At 46.5% G+C, this 16,531-nt stretch overlaps 2 protein-coding genes across 22 annotated transcripts in view; both read right to left on the minus strand.

Moving 5' to 3' along the window:
- The window catches only part of LOC144717619 (transcription factor CP2-like), a 28,778-nt gene extending 12,942 nt beyond the window's left edge, over positions 1-15,836 (minus strand). The window contains exons 1-4 of one of the 2 annotated variants that reach the window (XM_078593131.1): positions 14,289-15,836; positions 10,426-10,545; positions 2,038-2,189; positions 805-881 (exon numbers count right to left, since the gene is read on the minus strand). In XM_078593131.1, coding sequence (XP_078449257.1) covers positions 805-881; positions 2,038-2,189; positions 10,426-10,545; positions 14,289-14,362 — 423 coding nt within the window. In that variant the 5' untranslated portion in view covers positions 14,363-15,836. Of the gene's footprint in view, positions 1-804; positions 882-2,037; positions 2,190-4,187; positions 4,366-10,425; positions 10,546-14,288 lie in introns of those variants that run through there. The other variant, XM_078593140.1, reaches the window with a different exon arrangement.
- The window catches only part of LOC144717543 (CLIP-associating protein 1-like), an 83,792-nt gene continuing 82,124 nt past the window's right edge, over positions 14,864-16,531 (minus strand). For all 20 annotated transcript variants that reach the window (XM_078593093.1, XM_078593047.1, XM_078593000.1 and 17 more), the window contains one exon: positions 14,864-15,966. In XM_078593093.1, coding sequence (XP_078449219.1) covers positions 15,886-15,966 — 81 coding nt within the window. In that variant the 3' untranslated portion in view covers positions 14,864-15,885. The remainder of the gene's footprint in view (positions 15,967-16,531) is intronic.

A 16,531-nucleotide genomic window follows, 5' to 3' on the forward strand; every position in this document is an offset into this window, starting at 1 on the left:
TGACTAATCGTATGACACTACTTTCGTGTTCTACAATTAGTCAAATAATTAGACCAATAATTGCTAAAAGAGATTACTAAGGCAATCGGACAGCCCAGCTCTAAAACAGTGGTTCAAAACAGCATGTGGGTTGAAATCCAATTAGAATTGTAGTAATTGTGTTTTAGTGGTTGTTTTTTCATAGCTTATATTTTAGCTTATCTACTGCCATTGATTTTACACCTGATGTATTTTTCTAACCAAGCAATAGATTTACAGGAAATATGATAGATTTTCAAATCAATTTTGTGGGCTAAGCATCAAGACCTGTGCTGTGCACTGGGTATGATGATAACTGATGCATTGCAAAATCCAAGCATGATGCAATAAACGGGTTTCTGCAAGTTATAAAAACTGTAGGGTTGCTATGCCAATATGGGAAACAGTCCATGGAGCCCAGAGCAGGCACTTCAATTGGCGGTACCACATGTAGTAGCATAAATGTAGTAGCTCGAATTACTTTATGAAGCCAATACCAGTGAATTATCCGATTCCAATCTGAAACAAGTTGGTTATGAAATGATAATTATCTGTTATGAGACGTATAATGAAATCAGTACAACTACAGGTTTGCTACCTAAGGTGGTACCAACATCCGTTTTGGCCCATGGACTAAAGGAAACTACACAGCACTTTGCAGGAACGGGTCAGCTTGCACAGAGACCTTTACAGATCCATGCAAACTTTTCAAGTGCAATCTACTGCAATCATAAGAATGCAGTGCCTGACAACAGCTGAGACCAGAGCTGATTTATTTACACTCACCTTGACGTACTTTCCGCTGACCTCTATCAGTTCTCCGACCTTTCTGGTGTCCAACATGCGGATTTCGTACGGTTGTCCTGAGTGTAGAAAAAAAGTTGACAACATTGACACATTAAATTTCGATTTAAAGCTTTCGTGACTGCAGGGATTCATCTTCTTGGTTCTTTTGGTAAAGTCACGTAAAATGGAAATAATAAAATAATAAAAATAAAACATAATAAAATAATTCTCACGATGTTTGACACAAATGCTTCGGCAGACACGAACGAAAATGCCGCGCTTGCATTTGTCACAGTATGCTTCCTTACGGTGCTCATGTCAATCCACCCCATGTCACAGGTGCAGTAAGATAACATGAGTTTTAGCTGAATATGAAATCGGGAATGCCTAACTGGAAACCTTTGAACATCTCCAAAAATATTTTTTTTAGTCTGTCCCTCCGACTTTGACAGACAGCCAAGCCAACGGGTGCACACATTACATAACATCAAATATGCCTACGGAGTTGATTTTTCTGCCAAAACATCATGTTCTTTTAACGATGGGGGCCCAATTATTTTTTTCAGCCAGAACATTTTTCAAGGAACATTCAATCGATGGTGAAGGGTTTAGCGATTCCTACGAAGGGCCCACAGACATGAACACAAGCAGATACATAATCATTTTATAAACTTGAATTTAGCCTCCAATTCATAATAACGACCAGGCCATGCCGGCAGTGCTGTGGTGGTAGTATTTATCGAGCACCGGTTTGGAATTGCAACCAAATTAGTTTTACATCACAAATGATGCTGCTTTTCCGCATCTCGTTGAAAAGAAGCGCGTCTAAATGAATTCTCACCTGCTCATAAATAAATCACCAACAATATCGCCATTTAGTAATCATTAATGGGATTTAAATACAAAGTGCAGGATAAGGCGGACATTTTATAAGCATGGAAAGAAGCAATGAACATCATGCCAAACAACACACATCGGAGATCCACACGGCACAACTGAGAAAATCTAAGCAACAGAATTTCCTGGTATTTTAATGGGATGGGCCTGACAATGGTAGTTTATGAATTATGCAACAAATACGTACACCGCAAAACTTATCTTATAGGATTTGATATTCGACACACTATTACTCGTCCTTAGATGTGAATTTAATTTATTTTAACCTTGGCTTATACCAGTTGAGCTCTCTTGTGGGCCCGGTGGCACGGTGCGCATACAGGTGGAATCTCTCACCTTGGTTCAGGTAGGTGAGAGTCTCATCGTGAAGCTTGATAGCGGGTGACGTGGCGGTGCACATGACATACTGGAATGGTGGCAGCTTCGACTCTGGCTCGCTAGGCAGATGCGAGTCCTCCTGCTTGAAGATGGGCAGCGCCAGCACATCGCTGCACAATCACACGCACGCCGGAAGTTTATTTCCACATCCAGACGCCGCCAGACCAAGATATATAACGTTCCTGAGTGATGGAGACGTGCCCTGCACAGCGAGGCTGTCAAATTGCTTTCAGCCGATAAATTTAATGTTTGTTGCCGTTTTCACAAAAATTGCATAGAAACAACTGTCCATGCTCCATTGGAACCTCGCTTGCCAGAATAAAAAATATGATAATTGGTTTTTTACCCTTTTATCTGGCAACAAAACTGACACCTTTTTTTTACAAGGACGCCTTTTGACGTCATCTGGTCCAACACCATGTGAAACTAGGCTCTAAGGAAAGCTGTCTCGGGTGTGGACCAATCAACTTCAAGGACAGTGCATACATTATCAGAGTTATGTTTTTTGTTTGCATTACGACTGCAGGTATTGTGGTCTATGCAAACAGGACTCCTTGTAAAAGAAGGTGTCAGTTTTGTTGCCAGATAAAAGGGTAAAAAAACAATTATCAACTGTCCATGCTGTTGGCCAGTAAATATGAACTAAGCCCCCCCCCCCCTGACCAAGCATGCACACTTTGCAAAACAACTGCAGAGCTTATAAGTGTGGGAGGTAGAATTTACTTTTCAAATAAACATCAGCTGCTGTTTATTGGGTACAGCAGTGGAAACCCAAGACGGATGTGGCATAAAACAGTGTTTAAAATGGACACACCAAAATGCCAGGCCGTTAGCAGCGCAAGGAGGGATCGGGTATACAGCACAGCAAGATGACAGCACGCAGATGAACTAGCATCAAAGACAGAAGCTCTTGGCGGGTTCACCGATCCATAAAATCAGGTGAAAGCCACAACATGACAACTGGCTCAATTAATCATCAGCGTTTGGCAACTTTGAAGAAGGCTATTAAATAGGAAAACGCACCTTTAACGGAGAACGGTCGAGATAAAACACGCAATTGTTTGTTACGAAATGTAAAGTGGGATTTTATCCAACGTTTAACAACAACAACAACTCACATTCGTTAATAACACTGCCTAGAAGGCAAAGACATTGCAATAGTTGGTATTTCGGGCAATGGACCTTCTTCATAGCACACAGGTCAGAAGGAGCATTGATACGATTTGGAGACGACACTATATGCCATGTGGATCTGATAAAATATGTAACAGCCATTGCATCCACTCGCCACGAAAGCCGAACGAAATCCGGAATAACTGACACAGCAAGTACTCAAAACTGAGGCTTAATCCGAGTTAATATGCACCAATATTGGTTGAGATCTGACCACGAGTGCACACTCTTTGGTAGGTGCCAGATGTACACAGAAACCACGCAACAACCATCAACAACATCCACCCACCACCCTCCACCTTGCCACGCAACAACCATCAACAACATCCAGCCACCACCCTCCACCTTGGCACGCAACAACCACCGCCATGCAAATCAATACCACCGACGGCATAACCAAGGGAGGCACAACACAAAACACCCCAGGAACGAGTCCGATGACGATCCTCTCAAAACAAGTCTCCAGGACAGACCCAAGCACCAAGAACTGCCCCTCATTCCCCCAGGGGGAGTCTAGGGGAGTTACAAAGTGTCATGTGCGTGTCCCTGGCGGTGTCGTCCTGTGCGTCAAGTTGTGCCCCCCCCCCCCCCCAAAAGACTTTCCTGTCATGTGTGTCTGGTTGGTTTTTAGTGGCATCTCTGGTACGAAGTGCATCATCTGTGTGTCAATGGGAGCTTCTGGCTCTGGTGTCATCCGTCTCTCTCTCATTGTCTCTGGCGCCTGGTTGTCTCCCTGTGCGTGTCCACCAGCGGTGATCCATGCGTACCTCCGATTGTGTCTCTGTGCTTGTTCATATGGTTTATAACTGGCGTCTCCATGTGCGTCTCTGCTTGTGTCGAGGTGTGTTGAGGTGTGCCAGGTGGCGGCGTCCCTGCGATGTGTGGTTTGTGTCTCCGTATCTCGGGTCGTGTCCCCCCCCCCTCACCGTCCCCACCTCATGCTGTAGGCGTCCAGGTCGAGGTGTTGTCCGATGCCAGACAGACTCGCCTCGAAGTCGTGAGACAGCGACAACTCAAACGTCTCCCCCGGCACCGGGGGCAGACGCAGAGCCCACAGCGCCATGGCCGAGCTGTCTCCTCCTTCACCCTCACCCTCACCAGCCTGCCTTCCTCACCCTCACCAGCCCCCCCCTCACCCTGTCTCCTCCTTCAACCTCACCCTCACCAGCCTGCCTTCCTCACCCTCACCAGCTCCCCCCTCACCTGTCTCCTCCTTCACCCTCACCAGCCTGCCCCCCCTCACCCTCACCTGCCTGCCTCAACCTCACCAGGCCCCCCCTCACCCTCACCTGTCTCCTCCTTCACCCTCACCTGCCCCCCCCCTTCACCCTCACCAGCCTGCCCCCCCCTCACCCTCACCTGCCTGCCTCACCCTCACCAGGCCCCCCCTCACCCTCACCTGTCTCCTCCTTCACCCTCACCCTCACCTGCCCCCCCTCACCCTCACCAGCCTGCCCCCCTCACCTGTCTCCTCCTTCACCCTCACCTGCCCCCCCCCCCTCACCAGCCTGCCTTCCTCATCCTCACCTGTCTCCTTCCTCACCCTCACCTGTCTCCTTCCTCACCTGCCTCCTTCACCCTTACCAGCCTGCCCCCCCCTCACCCTCAACCTCCTGCCCCCCCCCCCCCCCCCACCAGCCTGCCCCCTCTCCACTGCGCCCTCACTCGTCGACCCCCCCGTGTGCCTTCCTCACCTATCAGCCTCCTCCTTTACCTGCCAGTCGTCCTTCATCACCTGCCAGTCGCCCTTCATCACCTGTGTGCCCTCATCTACAAAGCACGACCCCCCCCCCCTTCCTCACCGGTCTCCCCTCTCAAATATTTCCCGGAGTAACCGGACTTTAGTTGCAAGCGGGCGAGGTGTGTGAATATAGTACAGTGGATACAGTGTGTACAGTGGATACAGTGTGTACAGTGCAGTGTGTACAGTATGTACAGTGTGTACAGTGCAGTGAGCGCCTCACGCCCGCGTTACCACTCGTGGACACGTGTTCCTCCACTCCACTCCACAGGCGCTCACACTCAACACACTTTGTGTGCCACGACACAGTTCTGTGTAATGCGAGCGGTGACTGTGTAATTACTGCCTAGCGCGTGAATGTAAAGAACGATGTGGGTACACGTGTTGGTAATGCGGTAGTTTAAAAACACGTGTTCGAGGCGAGTGTGTGATAAGTATATGAACTAAGCAATGTTGATGTTTCCGTAGATGTATCGAGTGTATGAGAGGAACATGTGTGTGATTGTATATCAGAGTGTGTGTGGTGTGTATAGGAGAGCGTGTGTGTGTGTCGGCGTACGCGTGTTGTGCTTTAAAGTGCCGAGTCGTCGCAGCAAGCGAACAGCTGAGCCCTGCCTGGCCCCGCCCACGAGGAAATGACGTCAGCAACTATGCCGTCACCGCGGGGGCCCGGGGGTGGGGGCAAACTCCCATGCCCAAAACGGGTAAAGGGGCAGCCCTGCAACGGCTTCGCTCACGGCCAATGCTCGTGTGGAAGGGCCTCGCACGAGTGTGGTGGGGGTCTCTTTTGGGTAGTGGTTCGTAACCTGGGATTTACGCACCCTCTGGGAGGTGCGAGGCATGGCTAGATTTTTTTAGAAGGTAAATAATCGAAACACAAATTAAGCACGGGCACGAAAGTACGACTACTTCGTTTCATGAAACCTATGCATTTATTAACATGAATGTTTTACTGTTGAGAACCAAAGGGGTGCAAGGCTGCAGGAAAGGTTAAGAACCACTGCTTTAGGGGAAGTCCTCTTTAGACAAAACAAGTTCTGACTCCTGCCAGCTGGCTAAGGCTATCTTGGAAGATGTGAGAGTACCCACAGTTTAACCCAAGGCCGAAGCCATGGAGTCAACATTGGGGGGGGGGCAAATCTTCCAGGGGGTCTGGGGGTCCCCCCCTCCAGAAAAAAAAAATCTAAGTTTGAAAACGAATTTCCTGCCTAAAATATAATAAAATTCACTAACACATAGGATGGAATTTTTTTTTTTTTTACAATATTGTCTAATAGCGTATTGTATTTATAACATTGCTCTGTTTTTTTCTTTTTAGCCTTTTCTTGTTTCATTGTAATGACAGAGATTAGGGATTAATAAAGTCCAACCATAACCACAATCATATAAACAGAAATCTATTTTATAGCAATATATTGGGGGGGGGGGGACATTTTGAGCATATTTGAATATTGGGGGGGGGGATGTGTGTCCCCAATATTCAAATATGCTCATTATAATTATATATTATAATTACGACCTTGGTTTAACCCACCACCCTGCCATTTGACTTTAATTGCGGTTCTGTCCATTTTTGTAACTGCTGGGTTGGACAGAAGTTGGGAGGGTGATTTGAAGACTTTCTCGCACCATTGTTTCAACTGCCGCGCCGGGAAATCGAATGTAAACGGCAACCTTCGGAATTATAAGTCCCGTATTGCCACAGTATAATAGTACAGCTGTTCATTACTTTATGATATAAATATTCAACTACAGTATTGCCAACGCTGATCTCTCACGCCATCACGACTTCCGTACTGTTCTGTTCTTGCGCATGATGGCAGCATTGTGTCCAGGAGCTCAATTCGTGTAGTTTTGATATTTTCCTCTTCCATTGAAGGAGCGCAGACTCCAGTGGTTTCACTACGTAGTTCATAGTTTGTATCGCATGGCCACAATCGTATTGTGGATTTTCTTTGCTTTAGGGCGTACAGCTCATCTTGTCAATCTACTGCTGTATTATCGCGAGATTTACGTGGCTGAAATAAAACAAATCATTTTTTGGAAGTATTGTACAGCAGAGTCATATACTTTTACAGTATATGAAAATATGAACACATTTTACAATGTGGTACCTTCGATGTCGCATTAAAAACAATGTTCTATTTTAAGTGCGATGTGTGTATGAAAATTGAAAACATGCAACAAGTAATTGATTTGTCCATTCTATGTAACGTTGCAAATCACTGAGAAAAATTGTAACAGCTAAATCGATACGCCGTCACGTGGCTAGTACGGTCAGGCTCTGGCTCCCCTAATCTCACCCATTTTCTGGTATTTCCTGGTTAACTAATAATTCCTCATATTTGTAAAGATTGAGAATAACTTTAAGCAAAGAATATTGGGGGGAAAGAATGTAGGTGTGTGGTTCACATAGCTTCAGGTAGACAGCTGAGGACTTCCACTAAATGCTAGTTTAATCACTATTTACACTTAAATTGGCCACTGTACATCTAAACTACGTCCGTTTCATCCTCTAACCGAGTGTAACGCATTGCTGGCATTCGCTCTTCGTTGGTGAGGAGGGCTTATTGGAAAATAATGGCAGGCAGAACCAGTTGGGGGTAGGTATTCTTATAGATCCGAAAGTGCACGTTGAATGTCTTGTGTACACACTGATCTACTCTATTTTGAATTCGTTATACTCAGTACACATGCATACTATAATATCTAACCAATATACAATACGAGACAGTCCCCCCTGCATATGGGTGCGAGCTTGAACACATTCCTGCGGAGGGAGCTGGTAGGAACGTTGGGTTGCTCGGTCAATGGTCAGGGTCAACGGCGGCGTGGTGTATTCCGCAAATATGGCCGACTGTGAGGGCGGGCACAAGCCGGCGTGAGTAGGTTAAACGTTGAGTTTTATAAGGGCACCACGGGGTGACCAGCCCCTCCCCATCCAGCCCCACCCCTCCCACCCCCCACCCAGCCCCACCCAGCCCCTCCCCTCCCAGCCCCTCCCCACCCAGCCCCTCCCCACCCAGCCCCTCCCCACCCAGCCCCTCCCCTCCCAGCCCCTCCCCACCCAGCCCCTCGACACCCTCCCCACCCAGCTCCTCCCCACCCAGCCCCTCCCCACCCTCCCCAACCTCCCTACCCAGCCCCTCTCCACCCAGCCCCACCCCTCCCATTTTTGGATGCACGACGGACGGACACAATAATCTCCTGTGGGCTGGTGTAACCATGAGGTTCCTACCAGTAAAACGATCATTCAAAATATAAGCCTCATCCACCACCAGGTCTAATGAATAGTTTTGAGATGGGTCCCATTTGAGAAGGGTCCCCATTTGAGACGAGTCCCGTTTGACTTGTTGGAACCCAATTCGCTGAGGCATTGTTGTATTAGCCCTGCGTGAAAGCTACGGTACCCAGAGTGAAAGCATGCGCGCCATGGCAGAACACCAAATCATTCTACAGGGTGTTTGAAAAAGATTGACCCAATTTCAAAGCAGTATATTTCACGATGGTAACATGTTACAATTTACACAAAAAGTTACCAACGGTTTTAGTAACCATTTTATAAATGCTCTAGGTGCCCTCCACCTGCTGTACGGACAACATCGAGACGATAATTGAATTCGTCCCAAACGCCTCTCTTCTCACGTTTTCCTCTGAGGTGCGTGGTCGCCCTGTGCTCTTCCCCTTAAATAAACAGCCTGTTTCCTCAAATTGTCGGTAACAATGACGAATGCTCTTTGACATTGGCGGATCAATGCCATAACGCCGTTCAAACGCACGCTGCACCGCAATTACGGATTCAGTCTTGCTGAACTGCAGAACGCAACATGCTTTGTGTTGCGGGGTCACCATCTTGCGAATGACTGAAGCTGGGAGAGGAATTTATCGGTAATCATTTGAAACTCTATGCCTCGTCCTTTCAAGTGGTAAGAGTTTCATTCATGGGCGGTTCGTGGTTGCAGAGATATAGCGATTTTAAATCGGGTCCATTCTTTTCAAACACCCTGTATTTTGTCACCATTTAGTTTTTAACTATGCCAATCACCTTGAGTGAAGCTGCGCTATACATATAATAAGATACGCTATTAATTCACGCCAGCCTATTGGTGGTATGTACATGCACAGACATATCTGTTGTCAATCCATGCCGTTCGTGGGTAGTTGGACGTTATTTAACCATACTTCACCAAGTTGGTCCATGGGTGGTATGGTAGAGAGTAATGATAAGTGACTGTTTATATTACAGAGTCTCATGACTCATTTCAAGAAGGGTTCTACTTTGTTCTACCTTTCCCCCACACGTCAAGTAGTAATAAGGCTGTGCGTACAGATGGGTCACAAACTCGCGGATACTTTCAGAAACCTATACCTGTTCTCAGGAGGCAAAACAAAACCATTGCCGATGGAGACCGTCATCTGAAATCATTAACAAAACATTGACTTTTTCGGGTCACCTGGCCTCGTTCAGGAAACATCGCGTTGGACAATAAAAAAAAAAGCGAGAGCCCCCCTCCCCCTGCAGTGTTGAGCACCAATACGGCGATGCATTTGTCCATGTTGTGCGCATGGCCGTTTACACGGCCACTCAAATGCATGGGGCAGAGTAGGGGGGCGATTTCGGGACACGTGGCGCCGGCTGCGGGCAGGTATTTTATACAACAGCAGCAGCAGCATGTGCTGCGGGACCACGTGCTGTGGGGCCATTCGCTATGGCTTGATTGGGATTAAGAGCGGGCAAAACTGTCCCTACACGCAATCATGCACGCACGTTCATGTAATACACTGCTTGGGCTACCACCTAACTTACAGGAACGAACTTAATGTAAAGGGGTCGGATATAAACATCGTGAGTTCATATGAATTGTGATGCATGGGGGGGGGGGGCAGAGGTGGCAACTCACCCAGAGGCGGAAAACTGAAGTTCACGCAAACGATCGGCTACCGGAGAAGATATCGGTGACGTTCTACATTCTACTTCACGTCGTCGCGCCGTATCAACTATTCACGGTACGCCAGTTAAAGGTTTAGCAGAGGTAAGGGCTGCATCAACTCTATATTGGACGGGTGGGCGATTACAGTTGGCCACGGCCCTGGAGTAGCATAGACGCACGTTCAATACAATGCACACGTGTGCAGACACAATGCACACATGGCAAGACTGTGCTCACCACACGTGTGCAGACACAATGCACACATGGCACATGTACAGACACTGGTGCACACAGTCCCGCGTGCACTGCCTCTCCATTATAAAAACAAACATAAACTCAACACATTCACCATTAACACGGAGTTAATAATACGCATACATTAAACACATACAAACTGGCGTTTCTGGCAATGACCCTTCCTCACAGCACAAGTATCTCCTTTACGCATAACAAGTGACATTGCAGAGCATACACACAAAAAACGACAACGAACACGCTTACCGCAGGTAGCTGTTGGGTGCAGGCGCGTACTGGTGATGGTGGTGGTGAGGGTGGTAATGCTCCGGTTGGGCGTGCCAAAACAGCATCTTCGCTTGCAGGGACCGTTCGGACGGACAGTCGCTGGAGGAGGAAGGGAGGGAGATGCAGGCAGCAGAGAGCACGCGGCCAGATTTAGGACACGGCTGACCGCGCGGATAGATGCGGCTGCACCTCGCCTCTTTATTCCCCCTGGGGAGTTCACGCGGGGCTCTGACGTGGCCCGCGTCACGCACGGGGAGGGTCGAACGGGGCCACGCAGCGACCGTGCAGTGCCGAGCTACTGCAGTTCCGCGAATTAAAGTTGAGACTTAAGTAATATTTTAAACACACTTCTTTTTAAAACACGCTTTTATTAAACGTACTAGTAATGGCAGAAGTCCACGACTCCAGGAGGTGGCCCCGAAGCTTGCCATAACGTAAGAGACCGTGGCCAATTACAGCCAACGTGAGTTGACCGTGGACAATTAGACCCAAGCCGAAACATAACATAAAGAATGTAAAAAAAAATGTATGATACAATATAGTATTGTCATCAGTATGACATAAGTATACCAAGTTTGCAGTCGATACCACATTGAGAAGTGGGTTAAAATTGAGTTACAAGATTTGAGGATACAACGACAACAACAGAGTGAGTTAAAGGAATGTGTAAACAAGTAAACCCGTAAAAACAAAGTTTTTCACTATAAATCCTTTATATGCGTGGCGGCTAGAGTCTTCTCGTCCTCTGGCTTGAGATGGCTGCCACCTATGGGTCAGATGATTGTCTGCCAGTATTAAGCAATTGGTAATTAAATATTTAATTTGTTTTCCCTAAACAGTGTAAAATTTTGAACATTTTTTTCACGAAAATTAATTGTCACACACAACGAGTCTGTGTGGAAAATGTCAGCTCGATTGGATCACGGGAAGTGGGTTAAAAAACGAGCGAAAGATTTGCACGGTCCTAAGCAAGCAAGTTAACTTAATATAAAGGATTTAAAAATATATTCGCCTGTGGAGGACGCGGGGATAGATCCCGCGACCTTTGGCATGGGAAGCGAGGGCGCTACCAACTGCGCTACTCCGCCACGGCCTGTGGAGGGGTTACGCTCTGGGCTCCTACACTGTGACGTTCAGCCAAAGCCATGAATGAGTTGTATTTGAATAAATGTAAAATAAAAAAATTTTGCCTAAAAAGTGTAAAAAAATTTAAAAAAATTTTCACGACCATTGTCTCGCACAACGAGTCTGTGTGGAAAATGTCAGCTCGATTGGATCACGGGAAGTGGGTTAAAAAACGACCGAAAGATTTGCACGGTCGTAAGCAAGCAAGCACGCAAGCAAGCACGCAAGCAAGCAAGCGAACTTAATATAAAGGATTTAAAAAGGGAATCTTTCGAATCAGAATCTTGATTTATCCTGGAGAAATCCGATGAGCTATGATGATCTATGAGAAATCCGACGCGCTAACAGAAAGGGTCTGTCCTTAAAACCAAACCGTGTGTAAATCCCAGATATATATTTGTTGCGGTGACAACCCATTGTGGTCCGCGTAAAAGCAAACCACATGCAGTGTAATTGATTAAATGTAGATTGTACTACCACGTGGGCGTCCTTGAAAGATGTGCAAGCAGCGGATCGCGCAATAGGGAGAGCCCCCGATTTATTTTTTTGTTGGCGAATATTCCATTTCGATCGATTTTTGGAGAAGCGCTGATGTCTCCATCGTCGACGATGGGATAAAAAGGACAGGCGAAGTGTTTCAGTCGTTTTACAAATATGTGAATCGATGTTTAACCTGCCGGTGTGCTTAATCTGACACCACAACTGCTCTGAATTCCCATCAAGCCGCTCAATTCTACATCAAATCGACCACCAGGTGAGTTGTATGGATTCAACGCGTATGGTTACACCTGTGTAAACAAAAAAATGTGTTCTATCGCAAATTAAGGTATGTCGGCCCACCATTCTGCACGTCTGTATGTCTATGGAATGTAATTATGCAGTTCACACTTCTAGATTTGAAGTTTTCGTGACTGCAAGGATCCATACTCTTTGGTTCTTTCGGTAAAGTCACGTCGGTGAAAATAAAAAAATAAATTAAAACTAAATTAAATCGCTGTGGTGGTCCCCCCACCTGGTGAAGGACGCTTGTATTGCGCCCGAAACGTCGTGATTTCATTTAGTTTTCGCTTTTTTATTTTATTATTTTCACCTACGTGAGGTATTAGTGATGAGACGTGGGCGCATTGCGCAGAAGTATCCAGAAATCTACAGGAAACGTAACGGCATGCATTTTGCAGTCCTGTTATGTCACGAATCAGAATCTTTATTTATCCTGGAGAATTCCGATGACATATGAAGCTCTTTTTCACAGATGTCTACGAGGGCTGACGATATCAGTGAAGATCAGTGAGCAGAGCGAGTCTTGTCATCTTTAAACGGACTTTTAACATGCATTGAACGTATCGTATCGTGGTAATACTAAAATGAAATCGCGAAAGCTACCTATCATACATGCATTGAACGTAACGTATCATATTGTACTCACCAAGATTCGTACGCTGCTGCGTTTGCCTGCCGCGCGAAATGTTACATATTTTACACTTTTGTCGTATCGCCATGGTAAGATCGAAATATCGTAAGTCGGACCCATCGTAACTCGGGGACTATCTGTCCACGTGCGCCGCAAAAATTCACGGCTGTCAAACGGCCAGCACATGCCTTTCCCCGACGGTCAGGAAATCGCAATTATCCGTACAAAAATTGTGAACTGTTATTTAAACACAAGTCATCACGCGACGGCTATGTTGTGAGAAAACATTCGTATTGAAAGACACGCGCAACAACAATGTGCGCGCACTAATTTATATGGCAACATCCGGAGGTCAGTGTTACCGTCACACAAAAACCACAGTGCGATCAAGTAATTGCTTAAGTATGATTGCGACGTTAACAATATTCGTTCAATCGACCGAATGGCAAATAAAGATCAACTGCAGCAACATCACGACGCGATACTTTTACGCAAGCGCGCATCTAATCATCAAAGAGGTCGTGCACCGAAATAGTAACACACACTTAAGCCGAAATTTCGCATGTAAAAAAACGAGAGCGCTGTTTTTTGTTGATGTTCTGTACAGTTTAATAAAGGTGCTAAATAAAGGCATTAAATACATAAGAGATAATAACGAAATAAAAACGTACTGAACCCGCCGCATGCACGGGTAAGGTTCACGTGCTGGGGATCCCGTCTCCCCCCAACCTCAAGGCCCTCAACGTCACCCGAAAGGTAACATCTGAAGTCAACCGCGTCCCAGCTCTTAGAAAACACTTACCATTTACCGGCCCGGATTCAGACTGTGTAATTAACGCGCTACTTATCATTCGACAGTTGTACGAACACTCTTCTCACGCACCACGCACTCGGATGAAATAACTTTACAGTGATTTAGGCTCTTTCATTTATACTGAAAATCATCCTGGACTCTAAAGAGACCATAGAGTTACACTTTGGCCACGTCTAGTAGTTCGTTTATAACGTATAATACTCAATTAGCGGTGAGCAATCTACTGCACAATAACTTATCTGTTTACCACGCGTCGAAATGAACAAGCTCGCCCACCCCTCTCGCCCCCTGCGGAGCTCCGACTCGGGCGACCTGCCCACGGCATTGTTATACCGCGTATCGGTGACAGCCACATTTGGAATAAAATTTATTTTGACAAAAGTCGCAAAATTGCTCTATTCCATTACTCCCACAGGGTGTAACCATAAAAGCGCTCACGAACTACCAAGAAATATTTTTCATTAAAAAAAAACCCCAACTTAAAATCCATACTTGTACACATCCTTGAATCCGACGTCTGCGGGAGCCTGGCCCTTACAGTCGAAGCGCTCAAAGTCTGCACTCATGACGCCGTCGCCTCTAAGCGGATCATACTGCCCGGCCACTGCCTCCTATTTATACGTCTGATGCGAGACCATCCACCCGGCCCTTCTTTCGCACGTGGCGGCACTTTTTTTTTACCTATTTTTATTTTATTTTCGGCTAATAGCGCATGTAGTTGGGCGGAACCAGCCAGCGTGCGACCCGGCTCCTTGCGAGGCAGCCGTGGCATGCGGTTGCCCAACACCTGATCGCAGGGGACTCAGGCTTAAGGGGACTCAGGCTTAAGGGACCCCCCCCCCCGTGCCACGCTATAGAGACAGTTAAAACAGCACCGAAGAGAAGACATGCCAAGCAAAGCGTCAATCTCCAAGCTGGCCCCTCTTGCCGTAAGCTGAAGTTTGAGTTAGTCTTTATTGGATGCACTTTTAAAACTTTTAAATTGATGTATTTTTGTTGTGAGCCAGGCCAGTGGTAAACGGCCCACGTGACAATTGGGTTTGAGCAGTTAACTCTTGCAGACTCTGTTATGGCCGTTCAAGTTTATTGTTTAAAATGGATGTCTGAATTAAATCCATCAAGTAGTTACAACATTTTCAACAAAGCGCAATGAAACATTGGTGAAAAAATGAGTGATGTGAATGTTCGTTAAATATTTCACGATGTTTTACATATGTAAGCAAAGTATGTAGTGGCGGGCGGGTTATGTTAAATTTCATTACCTAATACCGCATATACATTGTGCCTTAACATTATTCTACTACACTGTGCTGCACTCGCCCATAAACATGAAAAATTATGCAGTGAATAAGCCATTTCTGGGCCCTAGGTAATTATTAAACCAACACACACAGAGTGTACAGCAATAATTGGAGTCAGGAGCAGCCCAGCATCATAACCACTTGCATATCCAGCACAATGCTTCAACTTGTACAAAAGTTCGGGTAAAAACGTCGATAACAGTGTTAAAATGATCGGTGTGGTGCATGCATGAGGCGGCAAATCCAAGCCAGTGTTTACACCCGTCGGCAAACCCAGAAGGCCGTTGGACGGTGCAGGTAACAGCGCGCACATTACGAGGCCAGCAACAGTGAACACATGTACCTTGTGTGGAGTGGCATGGAGTGTGAAAACACCAGCAAACGAGTTACACAACTGAAATGCAGCAGCCTGATGAAAACGGCCTACTGGAGACCTGGGATTGACTCGGAAGCATACCGCATTTAAAAAATAGACGATTGCACTCAAACATCTGGTGCACAAAATACCATTCCGTGGTTTGGCCTCAACATTCATATCTTAGAGCACGAAAAAATATCCTAACAGGCAGCATCAGGCAGCAGCTCATTTAATCCCCCTTTCCCTTTACAATCCACAGCAATGGGCACTAAAACTGATACAGCAGTGCACACGTTCGGACAACACGGGCTCCCTCTTCTATTTCATCAGGAGGACAGCTCATTCCGGAGCCTTTGCCATTCCGCCACTGCTGCGGCTCTGTCGCTCATCGGCAGCAAGCTGGAGACGCCTCGCGCTGGCCGGCCAACGCTCAGCACTGGCCGAGGGTGTCCCCGCTGCTGCTGGCACTGCCCGTCTGTGCACGCTTGATGTACAAGTTCAGCAGTTTCATCTGAAAGTCAGAACAGGTCAGAGCAATTGCAGGGAGTGAGCTGTACCTCTGTACCAGGCACACAGGTCGATGAAACACTGAAGAGTTATAGAGGGTGATTGTGATGAGGATGAGGCGTTCACGCTTCTGACATTCTGCCGCTCAGTGCACATGTCCAGGTTGTACCCGCTCAAGGATTTTGGATGCTGCAGATGCACTCCTATCCACCGATGGCCGAAACGGTGAAAATGTCACATTCCTATCGTAAGAAAAAGTCCATCGATCTCCACCATTGGTTGATAGTCAACTTCTCTTAATCATAACATTATGCAAATTTTGGTCATGGCCAGATGTATGTATGTTGAACTTCTTTCGTACCGTATGTAGCCAACCATAGTAATCGGAGGTGTGGGGGAAGGACAACGAAACTAAACACAAAAAGCAGTTATAATACAGATAAACACACGTTCGTAAGCTTTCCTAATGGATGGACATGTACAGCCCTTCTGTAAATCCAATGGTGGTTGAGGGCCCCTCCACTTCTGTGAATCGCGCAAAAAATATTTGACTACTTTTCATGTTTGTA

Source organism: Lampetra planeri, chromosome 1 (assembly GCF_965212315.1).
Source record: "Lampetra planeri chromosome 1, kcLamPlan1.2.h2, whole genome shotgun sequence".
NCBI classification, from domain to species: domain Eukaryota; kingdom Metazoa; phylum Chordata; class Hyperoartia; order Petromyzontiformes; family Petromyzontidae; genus Lampetra; species Lampetra planeri.